The sequence below is a fragment of the Scyliorhinus canicula genome, chromosome 2 (assembly GCF_902713615.1).
Source record: "Scyliorhinus canicula chromosome 2, sScyCan1.1, whole genome shotgun sequence".
Classification (NCBI taxonomy): Eukaryota; Metazoa; Chordata; class Chondrichthyes; order Carcharhiniformes; family Scyliorhinidae; genus Scyliorhinus; species Scyliorhinus canicula.
In genome coordinates this window covers 247,611,757-247,625,506 of record NC_052147.1, presented here as the reverse complement: position 1 = coordinate 247,625,506, position 13,750 = coordinate 247,611,757, and the positions used below count along the sequence as shown (strand labels likewise).

Genomic DNA, 13,750 nt, shown 5'->3' with positions numbered 1-13,750 from the left:
ACCTAGCCTGCACATATTTGGATGTCTGCATTCATGTCTACACAGATTTCACGAAAGCATTTAACAAGGGCAGACTGGTTAGAAATGTAAAAGCAGGGAAATGTCACAAGTTGGATCCAAAACTGGCTCAGCAACAGGAAATAAAGGGTAATAGTCGATGGATGTTTTTGTTACTAAAAGGTGGTTTCGAGTGATGTTCCATAGGGCTCACTGTTGGATCCCTTGCTGTTTGTTGTATATATAAATGATTTGGTTTTAAATGAGGGAGGCATGATTGGGAAATTTGCAGATGACACAAAGTTTTGCCATGTAGTTGATAGTGAAGAGGATAGCAGTTGACTCCAGAATGAGATTTATGGTTTGGGTGAGTGGATGGGAAAGGGGCAAATGAAATTCAATTTAGAGAAGTCTGAGCTAATGCATTTGGAGAGGGCAAAAAAAAAGCTAAGGACACAGAGTAAACAGGAGGATGTTGAGAGAGATAGAGGAAATAAGAGACTTTGGAGTCTCTCGGAAGGTAGCAGCACAGGTGACTAAGGTAGTAAAGGGAGAACAAAAACAATACTTGAGGCGAATGGGATCAAAGGCTGTGGGAGGAAGCAGGATTAGGCTATTGAGTTAGATGATCAGCTATGATTGTGATAAATGGTGGAGCAGGCTCGAAGGGTTGAAAGGCCTCTTCCTGTTCCTATCTTCTATATATCGATGTACTACAGCACAGGAACAGGACCTTCAGCCATCCAAGCCTGTACCGGTCAAAAAAGCACATAGAATGTTTTCCATTATTGGATGAGGTAGAATACAAAAGCAATTATGTAATGCTGATACTGGATAAAATGCAGGTTACGCCACAGCTGGCATTTGTGTACACTTCTGGTCACCACATTACAGGAAGGACATAATTACTCTGAAGCAGGAATTCTTGCCGAGATAGAAGCGGAAGAGCAATAACTGGCTGCAGCGCAGCCACACAAAATAGTGGTGTGTGACCTGCCAACTTTCTCAGTGGCGGGTCAGAACAAAATCCCACCATCTAAGAAGTCCAGCCCCAAGATTATGAATTGTCCTTACACTGAGTTAGAAATCTGAGCTTTGGGAATGTTGTATCTGCTGTTGCAGCTCTGTCTGAAGGTTTGCAAGTTTTTATCCATTTGACAGAGAATGCAAAAACTGAGGATGAAGTGTTATTCCAAAACATGTCTTAACCACAAGAATCCAAAGATTCTTTCTGTGACACAATCAGCTAATGATAGGTGTTTTGGGTAGGTTTTATGTTTCCTCGACCAGATCATTGACAATAAGAGAGTAACTATCCTTATAAACCTGCAGTTTAGAAAATTTTAGAATTTAATTGACAGCATATTCAGTACAAAATGTGCATTAATTCAAGTGCAAACAGGCACAAGAAGTAAAACGTGAACAGATGGGAATAATGAAAGTAAGGACGATTTCTATTTTGGAATGTGTTCACTATTTTGCCACCAGCAGCTTGACTGACCTTGGTACAACTCATTCACTAATACAGTAATCTTACACACATCATTGTGTTTCTGACATACACAAAGCCAACAAACTGTACGAGTGCCAAGAGACTTGGCTATTGATGTAGAGCAGCTGAGTCGGATACAGTAATGAACGTTTTTACCTTCTGTGTATTCTGTCTTCTTTTCTGTTGGCTGTTCTGAATTCACTCTCCTTCTTTCACCATTTGTACGTGCAGATATATCATAGTTAAGAATCAGCGATGTGGTTGACTTTTAACTGCCCCCCTCTGAAATGGCCTACTAAGCCACTCAGTTCATGGGCAATTCAGAATGGATAACAAATGCTGGCCTAGCCAGCGAAGCCTACATCCCAAGAAAGGATAAAAAAATCCAAAGAAAACAGGAAATTAGGTTGTCTTTAATTGGATGCTTTAAATGTTCCTAGGATTAGATGTATCTAGCATTAGACAGGAAGTTGGAGATGCATGTGATAAAGGAACATCTATGATTATGGGTGATTGGATGAGTCAAATTAATCACACTGCTATAGAGGCGGAATTTCTGGAGTGTATACGGGATGGTTTTCTGGACCAATACATTGAGGAACCAACAAAGGAACAGGCTATCTTGGACTGGGTGTTGTGCAATGAGAAAGGATTAGTTAGCAATCCAGTTGAGAGAGAGCCCTTGGGGATGAGTGACCAGAATATGATAGAATTCTTCATTAAGGTGGACAGTGAGGTAGTTGACTCTGAGACCAGGGTCCTAAATCTCATTAAAGGTAACTCTGATGGTATGAGCTAGCTCTAATGGATTGGGAAATATTACTGATAGGGGTGACAGCGGACAGGCAAGGGCAGGCATTCAAGGAACGAATAGGTGAACTCCAAAAGTTGTTTATTCCTATTTGGCGCAAGAGTAGAAAGGAAACTGTGGCCAAACCATGGTTTATAAACAAAATTAGAGATGATATTAGATTCAAAGAAGAGGCATACAAATTAGCAAAAAAAAAAGCAATAAACCTGAGGATTGGGAATAGTTTAAAATTCAGCAAAGGTGTACCAAGAGATTAATTAAGAAGGGGAAAATATATTATGAAAGTAAGCTAGCGGGGATCATAAAAACTGACTGTTAAACTTTCTATAGGTATGGAAAGAGGAAAAGATTGGTAAAAATGAATATAGGCCTCTTACGGCCAGAAACAGGGAAATTCACAATATTAAACAAAGAAATGGCTTCTGTCTTCACAAAGGAAGACATGAATACTGTACCGGAAATTCTGAGAAGCACAAGTTTTAGTGAGGAGCTGTAGGAAATTAGTTTCCATAGAGAAATGGTTTTGGGGAAATTAGTGAAGAACTTGGTGTTCCCGTTGCAACTGCTGCCCTTCCTCTTCAGGTGGTCGAGCTTGCGGGTTTCAAAGATGCTGTCAAAGGAAATTTGGCGAGTTGCTGCAATGCATTTATCAATTGTACATCCTGCTGCCTGTACGCGCCAGTGGTGGAAGGATTTATTTCACTCCCTCCAGCTGAAAATAACATTTTTAAAAAATATTTTGTGATCATCTTATTAGTGACAAAATGTTTTCCCCAAATTGATTCCCTTAACAATTGACTGGATATTTCAACAGGCAACTAAAAGGCTATCAAAGATAAGATGCAGCATCTGTTCTAGTCTATTACACTGATGAAGTTAGCGAGGCTGATGAGCTGTGTAACAATATAATGCAAGCCGAGGTTCACACTCATGCTGTGCTGTACTAATGATTTTTTACTTCTAAATGCAGCGCTCTGCATTCCACCATGTGAACATGGTGGATCTTGTATAACCAGAAATACCTGCTCTTGCCATTACGGGTTTGTGGGACCAAGATGCGAAACAAGTAAGTGCATTATTTAGTTTGCTATTATTCCGCACAACAAAAACATTGCATTAAGAAATTTTATGTAAGATAGGCTTCATTAAAGAGAGGATAATGTGAAAATCATATACTCTTTTTAAAATGTTGTATTCTATCAATTGTGACCCTGGCCTTTATTACATATCAGTTCTCAGCCATTCTGCTCCTTTTGTGATACATCACCTGTCTGCCCTTAAGTACTCTGGGATAGAATAATATTTGCCATTAGCCCAATATAACTTTAAGCCAGCAGCAAGATCAAAATGTCTTCGGCGAATTGGCAGGCTTGATATATGGAAAATACTGTTTTGAGCTAAAACCTTTTTCTGAGCTTGGTTCCTTCTGTCTTGTACTCGAGGCATGGGACTTGATTCTTAGACTGTAGGCATACTCTAGTTTATGCGTGACACTTGTCTATTAGTACTATTTCGAAATAGGTTACAGAATAGGCACGTAGCTCTTAAGCGTGAATTCAACCTCTTCCAAGTGTCCAAAACATGACTGAATAGTGTTAGTGACACATCATTATCCATGTCATACACTAGCATATCCCATCTGTGAATCCCTAATACTACAGTCCCCCAAACATACTGTTCTACTTTTCAAACAACAACATGAAACTATTGATGGGGTTTTCCAGTCCTGCCAGTGGCAGGCATCATTGCAGGGGAAACGGGAAAATTTGGAAAGAGGGAAGCTCCCCAATTTTTCCCTAGCTGCTGGTGCAGGGCCAGAAAACCCCACCTGATGTCTTTCACTATTTGTATTTGGATTACGGGGATAGGGTGGAAGTGAGGGCTTAAGTTAGTCGGTGCAGACTTGATGGGCCGACTGACCTCCTTCTGCACTGTATGTTCTATGTTCTGTTTCATTTTTGTAACTCCCTTTTTACAGCTACAGACCCAACTCAACTCCAACTCCCACTCTTCCCTTCCCCAAGTCACAGTGCTGGGGGATTGAATCTTCCACAGCATTCCTGACCCCAGGGGAAAATGGCTTGGAGACTTTCCTTCTGCATCATTTAGGATCTCTTCATCTGCACAATAGGAAACCACTTTACCAACATTGGGGTCTGCATAGCTGCGAAGCAGATTGTAGATTTCAGAATGACTGAGCGCAAGGACAACAAAAGGATTTTCAATAAAAGGTTGATTCAAAAGAGAAGGCGGAAAATAATTGATCTTTGGAGCCTTTGGAATGAGAAGAGAAGAACTCAAGATACGCTGAAGAATTGCTGTCCCCTCAAAAGAAGCTTCAGTAGAGGGATAATCTTCAACTCTTAGGACACTATCAACGCTGTAACTTCACTGTTTTATCAAAGAGTGAAAAGTCACTGAAGATTTGAGATCGCAATGAACTTAGACAATGAAGGCAAAGACAAATAATTTCCTGTAAGATTGCCAGGGAAAGAAGAGCTGGTTTTCCAATAGATTATCAATTCATAGACATTTAAAGCGGAGAGTAGGCCATTAAGCCTATTGTGTCCATGCTGGTCAACAAAGATCTGACTATACTGATCGCATTTTCCAGCGCTTGGCCCATAGCCCTCAAGGTTAAGGCAGTGCAAATGAGTATCTAAATATTTCTTAAATGTTAATAGTATTTCTGACTCAACCAACCTTTTCAGGCAGTGAGTTTTTTTTTTCCCAGGAGGACCGTCAAGTTTCTGTAGACAATGGTAGGAGAGCCATACTTCTCTCTGTGTGAGATTGTCCTACTTTGGGCAATGGGAAGAATTGCTGAGAATGTGGAGACATTAAAGCTTCATCATCTGTGATGTGAGCAATGTCCAGCAGACAATCAAATCAAGGACAAGATTGCTTTTTAGGTTGCTGGAGCTTCAGTGCTAAAGATTGTGCAACAGCTTCTGTGCTGATCACCAGCTCTGAATAGATGACTTTCAGCTGGGCCTTCAGTATGGGTGTCAATTCATTTTCACCCTGGGAAGGGACCAGCTCTGAAATGTGCAACATTTGCTGAAGGTAAGCATGCAGGTGCAGCAGGCGGTAAAGGATGGTGTGTTATGCTGCTTCGGATAACGCAGGCTGCTACTTGATGCAGTCTTAACTAAAGGATGCTCCAGACTCTGAAATTAGTTCAATGTGTTTATTGAACTATTAACACAGTTCTCAAATGAGTTCGACTCTCTGCTAATCTAACTGTCGTAACTCAGTCTAATTGCACCAGCTTGCTCTAAGCCACGTGCTGGGGTGTGATGCTGCTGATCAACCCTGTCTAACTCTCTCGATGTCTGTCTGTGGAAAGAGGCAGGTGTGAGTGCCTCATCCCTTTTATAGTGTTTATGTCATGTCCCCTTGTGGTGATGCCACCTCTGAGTGTCCTGACTGCCCATTGGTTGTGTCCTATTCTGAGTGTTCATTGGTTGCATGTTTGCATATCATGACAAAGAAGACTAATGGTATGTTGGCCTTCATTGCAAGAGGTTTCGAGTGTAGAGCAGGGATGTGTTGCTGCAATTATACAGGGCCGTGGTGAGGCCACACCTGGAGTATTGTGTGCAGTTCTGGTCTCCTTCTCTGAGGAAGGATGTTCTTGCTCTCGAAGGAGTGCAATGAAGGTTTACCAGACTGATTCCAGGGATGGCAGGACTGTCATATGAGGAGAGATTAACTAGGTTGGGATTATTATCGCTAGAGTTCAGAAGAATGAGGGGGGATCTCATGGAGACTTATAAAATTCTAACAGGACTAGACAGGGTAGATGCAGGGAAGATGTTACCAATGATGGGTGTGTCCAGAAACAGGGGTCACAGCCTGAGGATTATGGGTAAACCATTTCGGACAGAGATAAGGAGACATTTCTTCACACAAAGAGAGGTGAGCCTGTGGAATTCATTACCCTAGGAAGTAGTTGATGCTAAAACTTTGAATATATTCAAGAGGTGACTGGATATAGCACTTGGGGAGAATGGGATCAATGCCTATGGGGAGAAAGCAGGATTAGGCTATTGAGTTGGATGACCAGCCATGATCGTGATGAATGGCGGAGCAGACTCGAAGGGCCAAAAGGCCTCCTCCAGCTCCTATCTTCTATGTATCTATGAAACAGTGTGATCCTCTATAAACTGTAATTTTGACACCATCCAGAACAAAGCCGCCCGCTTGATTGCTCCCCTTTCCACAAACATTTAAACCCTCCACGATCAACAAACAGTGGCAGCCATGTGTATCATCTACAAGGTGCACTGCAGTAACTCACCAAGGTTCCTCAGACAACATCTTCCAAACCCATGACCACTACCATCTAGAAGGACAAGAGCAGCAGTTACCTGGGAACCCCACCTCCTGGAGGTTCCCTTTGAAGTCACTCACCACCATGACGTGGAAATATATCGCCGTTCCTTCACTGTTACTGGGGCAACATCCTGAAACTCCCTCCCGAATTGCACAATGGGTGTACCTACACCTCAAGGACTGCAGCGATTCAGGAAGGCAACTCACCACCACCTTCTGAAGGACAACTAGTGATGGGCAATAAATGCTGGCCTGACCAGCGATGCCCACATCCTGTAAACAAATTTTTAAAAAGCACCGCTGATTTTTATAAAAAGACAACAGAGACTTCATGTGATGCACCCAATAACAGGAAAGATGAATCATTTTCCAGAACCACAACTTCCAAGAGATCGCAGAATCATAGGATTGTTACAGCACGGAAGGAGATCACTTGGCCCATCCTATCTGCACCAGCTCTCCAAACAATGGCTTTGTGCCTTTTACCCATACCTCAGCACATTGATTCTATTCAAGAGTAATCATCTAATGCCCTCTTGAATTTTTCAATTGAACCTGCCTCCACCACACTTCCAGGCAAAGGATTACAGCCCAGAACTGCTTGTTGTGTGAAAAAGTTTTTTTCTCACATCATATACTCTTCTTTTGCAAATCACTTTAAATCTGTGCCCTCTTGTTCTTGATTTTTTTTTACGAGTGAGAACAGTTTTCCCTATCTACTTCCAAGTTTACAATACTTCCAGGTTTTGAGTCATCCGCAAATATTGAAATTATCCCCAGCACACCAAGATTTATATTGTTAATATATATATCAGGAAAAGCAAGGGTCCTAATGCCGCCCCTGGGGAACACCACTGCAAACCTTCCTTCAGCCCAAAAGATATACATTGACTATTACTCTCTACTTCCTATTCTTCATCCACTTTTGAATCCACATTACTACTGTGCCTTTTATTCCATGAGATATAATTTTTCTCTCAAGTCTGTTGTGTGGCACTGCACTGAATGCCTTCTGAAAATCTATATACAACACAACAACAGCAGTACCCTCATCAACCTTTTCTGTTATCTCCTCAAAATACTCCAGACAGTCAGTTAAACATGATTTCCCCTTTAGAAATCCATGCTGACTCTTCTTAATCAACCCAAATGTTTCCATGCGACTCCTAATTCTATCCAGAATATTTGTTAAGAGAAGCTTCCCTTCCACTGATGTTGGACTGACTGGCCTGTAATTGCTGGGCTATACTTACAACCTTTTGTGAACAAGGACATAATATATACAATTCTGCATTCCTCCAGCACCTCCATTGAGTCTAGAGAAGACTGGAAGATTATAGCCAGTGCCATGCAATTTCTACTCTCACTTTCTTCAATATCCTTGGATGCATCTCATCTGGTCCCAGTGCCTTATGACTTTAAATATCAACGGTCTATTCGACACATCCTCCTAATAAATTTTGAACTCTTCTCGGGACAGAGTTTCCTCATCTGTCACCATGCCCTGGGTCACATTTACCTCCTTGGTAAAGACAGATGCAAAGTATTCATTTCATACCTTAGCAATGCCTCCTGCCTCCATGTATAAATTCCCTTTTAGATCCCTAATCAGCCCTAATCTTCCTGATACCTCACTTTTACTGTTTTATTTGCCTATGGAAGACATTGGGCCTTCTCTTTATGGTGTTTGCCGGTCTCGTTTCCTCTTCATGTTTCTAATGTGCTTTTTCACCTCTCCTCTGAACCTTCTGCACTGCACTCAGTACTGCAAGTGATTCTTGCTCATCACTCTCAGAAGAACCAGGAGCTGTTCATGGGGATGGTCACTGTCTGCTGCAGTGCCTCTTGTATCCTCTACCTCTGGTCTTACTTCATGAAGAACTGAGAGATTCATAGCTTCAATCTCTGCCCTGGGTCTAGTGGATGGTGTGTCTGTGAAAGAAAGGAACTCACAGCTTAACACACAAACGTTCTCAGCATCTGGAGGCAGAATTCCCACCGCTTCCAACAAAAGGTTGAAGATTGTTGCACGCAGGACAATGAGTTATGCACATCATTAGCATCATCTGTTTTTTCTAAGTTTCCCAGATGTTTGCCAACATCACTACTCAATAAGGATGGAGGAATATTGTGAAAGGCATAGCGATAATCAATAGTCTGTTGTCCTTTGTAGCTAAAAGGAACAGATATCCTGCCTTTGATTTCAAGGTCTCTGTCTCCATGCACTTGTAATTAATGTCTAATGGATAAAGGGTCATTGGTTAAAACCAAATGGGCAGCACGGTAGCACAGTGGGTAGCACTGTTGCCTCACAGCTCCAGGGTCCCAGGTTCGATTCCCGGCTTGGGTCACTGTGATGGAGTCTGCACATTCTCCCTGTGTCCGCGTGGGTTTTCTCCGGGTGCTCCGGTTTCCTCCCACAAGTCCCAAAAGATGTCCTCTTAGGTAATTTGTACATTCTGAATTCTCCCTCTGTGTATCCGAACAGGCACCGGAATGTGGCGACTAGGGGCTTTTCACTAACTTCATTGCACTGTTAATGTGAGCTTACTTGTGACGATAAAGATTATTTCAAAAAAATATGTTAACAGCCACTCCAATATTAATTTTAAAAGGAGCATTGAAACCTTGAACTTATACTGTAAATGACCCCAGTAGGCTGGATCGAGATTATCCATTTCTCTTGGAAATATGTAGGGTCGTCATTTTCTAGACTTTCCACTTCTTGAAAGGAAAATGTTTTGTAAACATTTGCCTGTCTGCAACTTTGATTAAAATTGGTGGATGTGAAGAAGTGCTTGAAATGTCCAGTTTTATCACACTGCAAGCATTCCTCAGCCTCTGCTGGGTAGTCTTGGGATCTATCCTGGGTTTTCATGCCACAAAGAAGAACGACAAAATAGCTGCCAGAGTGGAGTTACCCACCCTTTCAGTTTGTTTGCCGGATTTCCCTATGTATGCAGCTTCTGCCCATGGTCCCGCCCAATCTAAGGACTCAAGTGAAATCTTAGTACTGCCACGAATTACAGCCCAGTTAAATACTTTAAGCTCAACCTGCCTCACATGCTGAATGAAGCCTTTGATTCAATGTAAGATCATCTTTTGTCTGCTGAAGTCAGTTTCTCATTCCAAACACCCAAGACAGTGTGATAATGGATTAGCTCATCCTTCAGCCCCCCATATCCGCAAAAGGTGATATATGTTAGATAAGAATAATTCAAATGATTCCCCAGGTCGTTGAGGTGATGAAGAAAATGTTCATTCTGGTAAAATTGTTCAGAGCTTAAGATGCTAAACTGGGGAAAGGCAAATTACGATAACATTAGACAGGAAATGAAGAATTTGGTTAGGGTGTGGCTGTTGGATAGTATATCAACATCGGACATGCGGAGTCTTTCAAGCGACAGTTGATTAGGATTCAGGAAAGTCACGTTCCTGAGAGAACGAAGAATAAGTATGGGAAGTTTAGGGAGCTTTGGATAATGAGGGATATTGTGAACCTTGTCAAAAAGAAAACAGAGACTTTTGTATGGTCTAGAAGGGTAGGGACAGCCAAAACCCTTGAGGAATGTAAAGAAAGTAGGAAGGTACTGAAGCGGGAAATTAGCAGGGTTAGGAGGAGTCATGAAAAGTCCTTGGCAAGAGAGTTAAAGTGAATCCCAAAGCTTTTCATTCATATGTAAAAATCACGAGGGTGGCCAGGGATAGGATTGGACCACTTCAGGACAGTGGAGGGAATCTATGTGTTGAGCCAGAGGAAATGGGTGAGGTACTAAATGAGTAGTTTCATTCAGCATTAGCACAGTGGGATAAACAGCTGGCTTGTAATGCAGAACAAGGCCACCAGCACAGGTTCAATTCCCATACCAACCTCCCCGAACAGGTGCCGGAATGTGGCGACTAGGGGTTTTTCACAGTAACTTCATTGAAGCCTACTTCATTGAAGCCTACAAAGAGTGATTAGTATCATCAAGAAAGGGACTTTGTGGAAAATGATTCTTGGGTAGTGTGTATGGACAGTCTGGGCCATGTTGACATCGAAAAGGAGGAGGTAATGGGTCTTTTAAAAGATATTAAGGTAAATAGGTCTCCTGGGCCAGATACTATTTACCCCAGAATACTGAGGGAAGCAAGGGAGGAAATTGCTGGCCTTGACTGATATCTTTGTATCCTCATTGGCTAGTGAGATCCCAGAGGACTGGAGAATAGCTAATGTGGTACCGTTGTTTAAGAAAGGTAGCATGGATAATCCTGGAAACTATAGGCTGGTGAGCCTCACCTCGGTAGAAGGTAAATTATTGGAGAGAGTTCTCAGGGACAGGATTTATACCCATTTGGAAACAAATGGACTCATTAGCAACAGACAGCATGGTTTTGTGAAGGGGAGGTTGTGCCTCACCAACTTGATAGAGTTTTGTAAGGGGGTTACAAAGTTGATTGATGAGGGGAGGGTGCTGGATGTTGTTTACATGGACTTCAGTAAAGCCTTTGACAAGGTGTCTCGTGGCAGACTGGTACAAAAGGTGAAGTCACACGGGATCAGAGGTGAGGTGATAAGATGGATACAGAACTGGCTCAGGCAGTGAAGGCAAAGGGTAGTAGTAGAAGGGTGTTTTTCTGAATGGAGCATTGTGACGGGTGGTGTTCTATAGGGATCTGTGCTGGGGCCTCTTTTGTTTGTAGTATACATAACCAATTTGGAGGAAAATGTAGCTGGTCTGTTCAGTAAGTTTGTGGATGACACCAAGGTTGGTGGAGTAGCAGATAGTGTTGAGAATTGTCAGGAAATAGAGCAGGACATAGCTAGGTTGGAGACTTGGGCAGAGAAATGGCAAATGGAGTTTAATCTGGGAATATGTGCAGTAATGCATTTTGTAGGTCTATCATAGAGGGGAAATATACAGTAAATGGCAAAACACTTAGGAATATAGAAAGTCAGAGAAATATGGGCGTGCATGTCCACAGATCTTTGAAGGTGGCAACACAAGTGGACAAGGTAGTCCAGAAAGCATACGGAATGTTTACCTTCATTGGACCCAGCATCATGTATAAAAACTGGCAAGTCATGCTACAATTGAATCGAACATTGGTCATGCTGCACTTGGAATATTGCACACAATTCTGGTCGCCACACTACCAGAAGGATATGGAGGCTTTGGAGAGGGTACAGAGGAGGTTTACCAGGATGTTGACTGGTCTGGAGGGTGTTAGCTATGCGAAGAGGCTGAATAGACTCGGACTGTTTTCATTAGAAAGACGGAGGTTGAGGGGTGACCTGATAGAGATCTACAGGATTATGAGGGACATGGATAAAGTGGATGGGCAGACACTCTTTCCCAGGGTGGAGGGTCAGTCACCAGAGGGCATAAGTTTAAGGTCTGTGGGTCAAAGTTTAGAGGAGTTGTGCAAAGCATGTTTTTTACGCAGAGGGTGGTGAGTGCCTGGAACGCATTGCCAGGGAAAGTTGTGGAAGCAGATACATTAACAGCATTCAAAAGGCATCTTGACAAACACATGGATAGGATGGGTATAGAGGGATGTGGCACAAGGAAGTGCTGAGGGTTTTGGTCAAGGATGGTACCATGACCGGTACGGGCTTGGAGGGCTGTATTGTTCTTTGCTCTTATCCAATCTCTCTTCATCTCTAATACCCTTTATACCAGGCAACATCCTGGTAAACCTCTTCTGAACCCTCTCCAAAGCATCCAAGGGTTTTTGGCAAAGGTTGGTATCATTGCTTTGTACAGGCTTGGAGGGCCGAAGGCCTGTTCTTGTGCTTTATTGTTCTTTGTTCGTAATTTCTTCCCGCCGGTGGACATGACTGAAACTGAGGTTTTTTTATATTCACAGTGGTTTGCAACAGGCACTGTCAGAATGGTGGAAAGTGCATTTCCCCTGATGTGTGCAAATGTAAAGCTGGGTGGTCGGGACCCTCCTGTGAAACAGGTAAATAGATTAAAACCTTGAATATTAAATTGGACGTGTATATTTCTGTGCTCACATGAACATATATTTGCACTGACAATTGGAACTTTTAACATATCTCCCCAAAAACAGCATTTGTGAGATTTAATTTTGCATTCTGTTCTCCTTTTTAAAATGTGTGACATGCATTATCCTACATCCTTTACTTAAATATCCTGATTAATTCCTCATTTTGTGCAGCTGTTTGTACCCCTGTGTGTCTTAATGGTGGAATCTGTGTACGACACAACATATGTAACTGTCCTCGTGGTTTCTATGGTGTCCACTGTCAGAATGGTAAGTTCTCTCCCTGAGGGGTTTAATTATTATTTCACACCAACTGTTCTGCAACCACAGAGTTTCTGCAAATGATCTAACTGCCAAGAGAGGCACAAAGATAGCTTTGCATGTCTTCCTGTTCAACACTATTCTTGATTGAAGTTGGAATAAAAATGTTCCTCTGTAATCCGTTCTTAGACTTTTGACCCAAGGTCTCTTTTAACTCAGACTCTTGAACAAGGGAATTTTGCTGTAAACATTAACCTTAGTTTTTAAAACGTTCTGGGATAGTTTCTACTCGCAAAGCAATCCCGATTCAGGTGAAAATTATTTCAATTTTCAAAAGTGTTTTGTTACCCTGTTTTTTTTTTGCATATCAGCAAATTCTGCCTGGGACAATGAAATGAAAAAATGAAATGAAAATCGCTTATTGTCACGAGTAGGCTTCAATGAAGTTACTGTGAAAAGCCCCTAGTCGCCACATTCCGGCGCCTTTCCAGGGAGGCTGATACAGGAATCGAACCGTGCTGCTGGCCTCAGGGCCGGTTTTAAGCCTATTTGACTAATTTCATCAAATTGGGCCCCGCACCTTAAGGGGGCCCTGCGCCAGCAGCAACAGAGTTACCGTTTGAAGCCTTTTCTGTATTCTAAGAGGAGCTATAGGGTAGTTTTTACTTTTGGGGAACACACCGCATTACCATTGACAAATCCTTCAGCCCTGCGCCGCCAAATCCTTCCGCCTGGGTAAGTAAGTTTCAAAATTTTAGTATATCAAGCATTTAAGGTTTTTTTTTGGTTAAAGACGAGCATACTACACGAAATATAAACATACATAAATTTTTAGTTTTGTAGAGTAGGGGCCCCGCCAT

The 13,750-nt window shown here is 42.2% G+C and overlaps 1 protein-coding gene across 1 annotated transcript in view; it reads left to right on the top strand.

Annotated features, from left to right (window-relative positions):
- LOC119962093 (von Willebrand factor D and EGF domain-containing protein-like) overlaps positions 1-13,750 on the top strand; it is a 423,161-nt gene that overhangs the window by 388,160 nt on the left and 21,251 nt on the right. Inside the window, exons 24-26 of the mRNA XM_038789945.1 lie at positions 3,271-3,366; positions 12,489-12,584; positions 12,804-12,899. Coding sequence (XP_038645873.1) covers positions 3,271-3,366; positions 12,489-12,584; positions 12,804-12,899 — 288 coding nt within the window. The remainder of the gene's footprint in view (positions 1-3,270; positions 3,367-12,488; positions 12,585-12,803; positions 12,900-13,750) is intronic.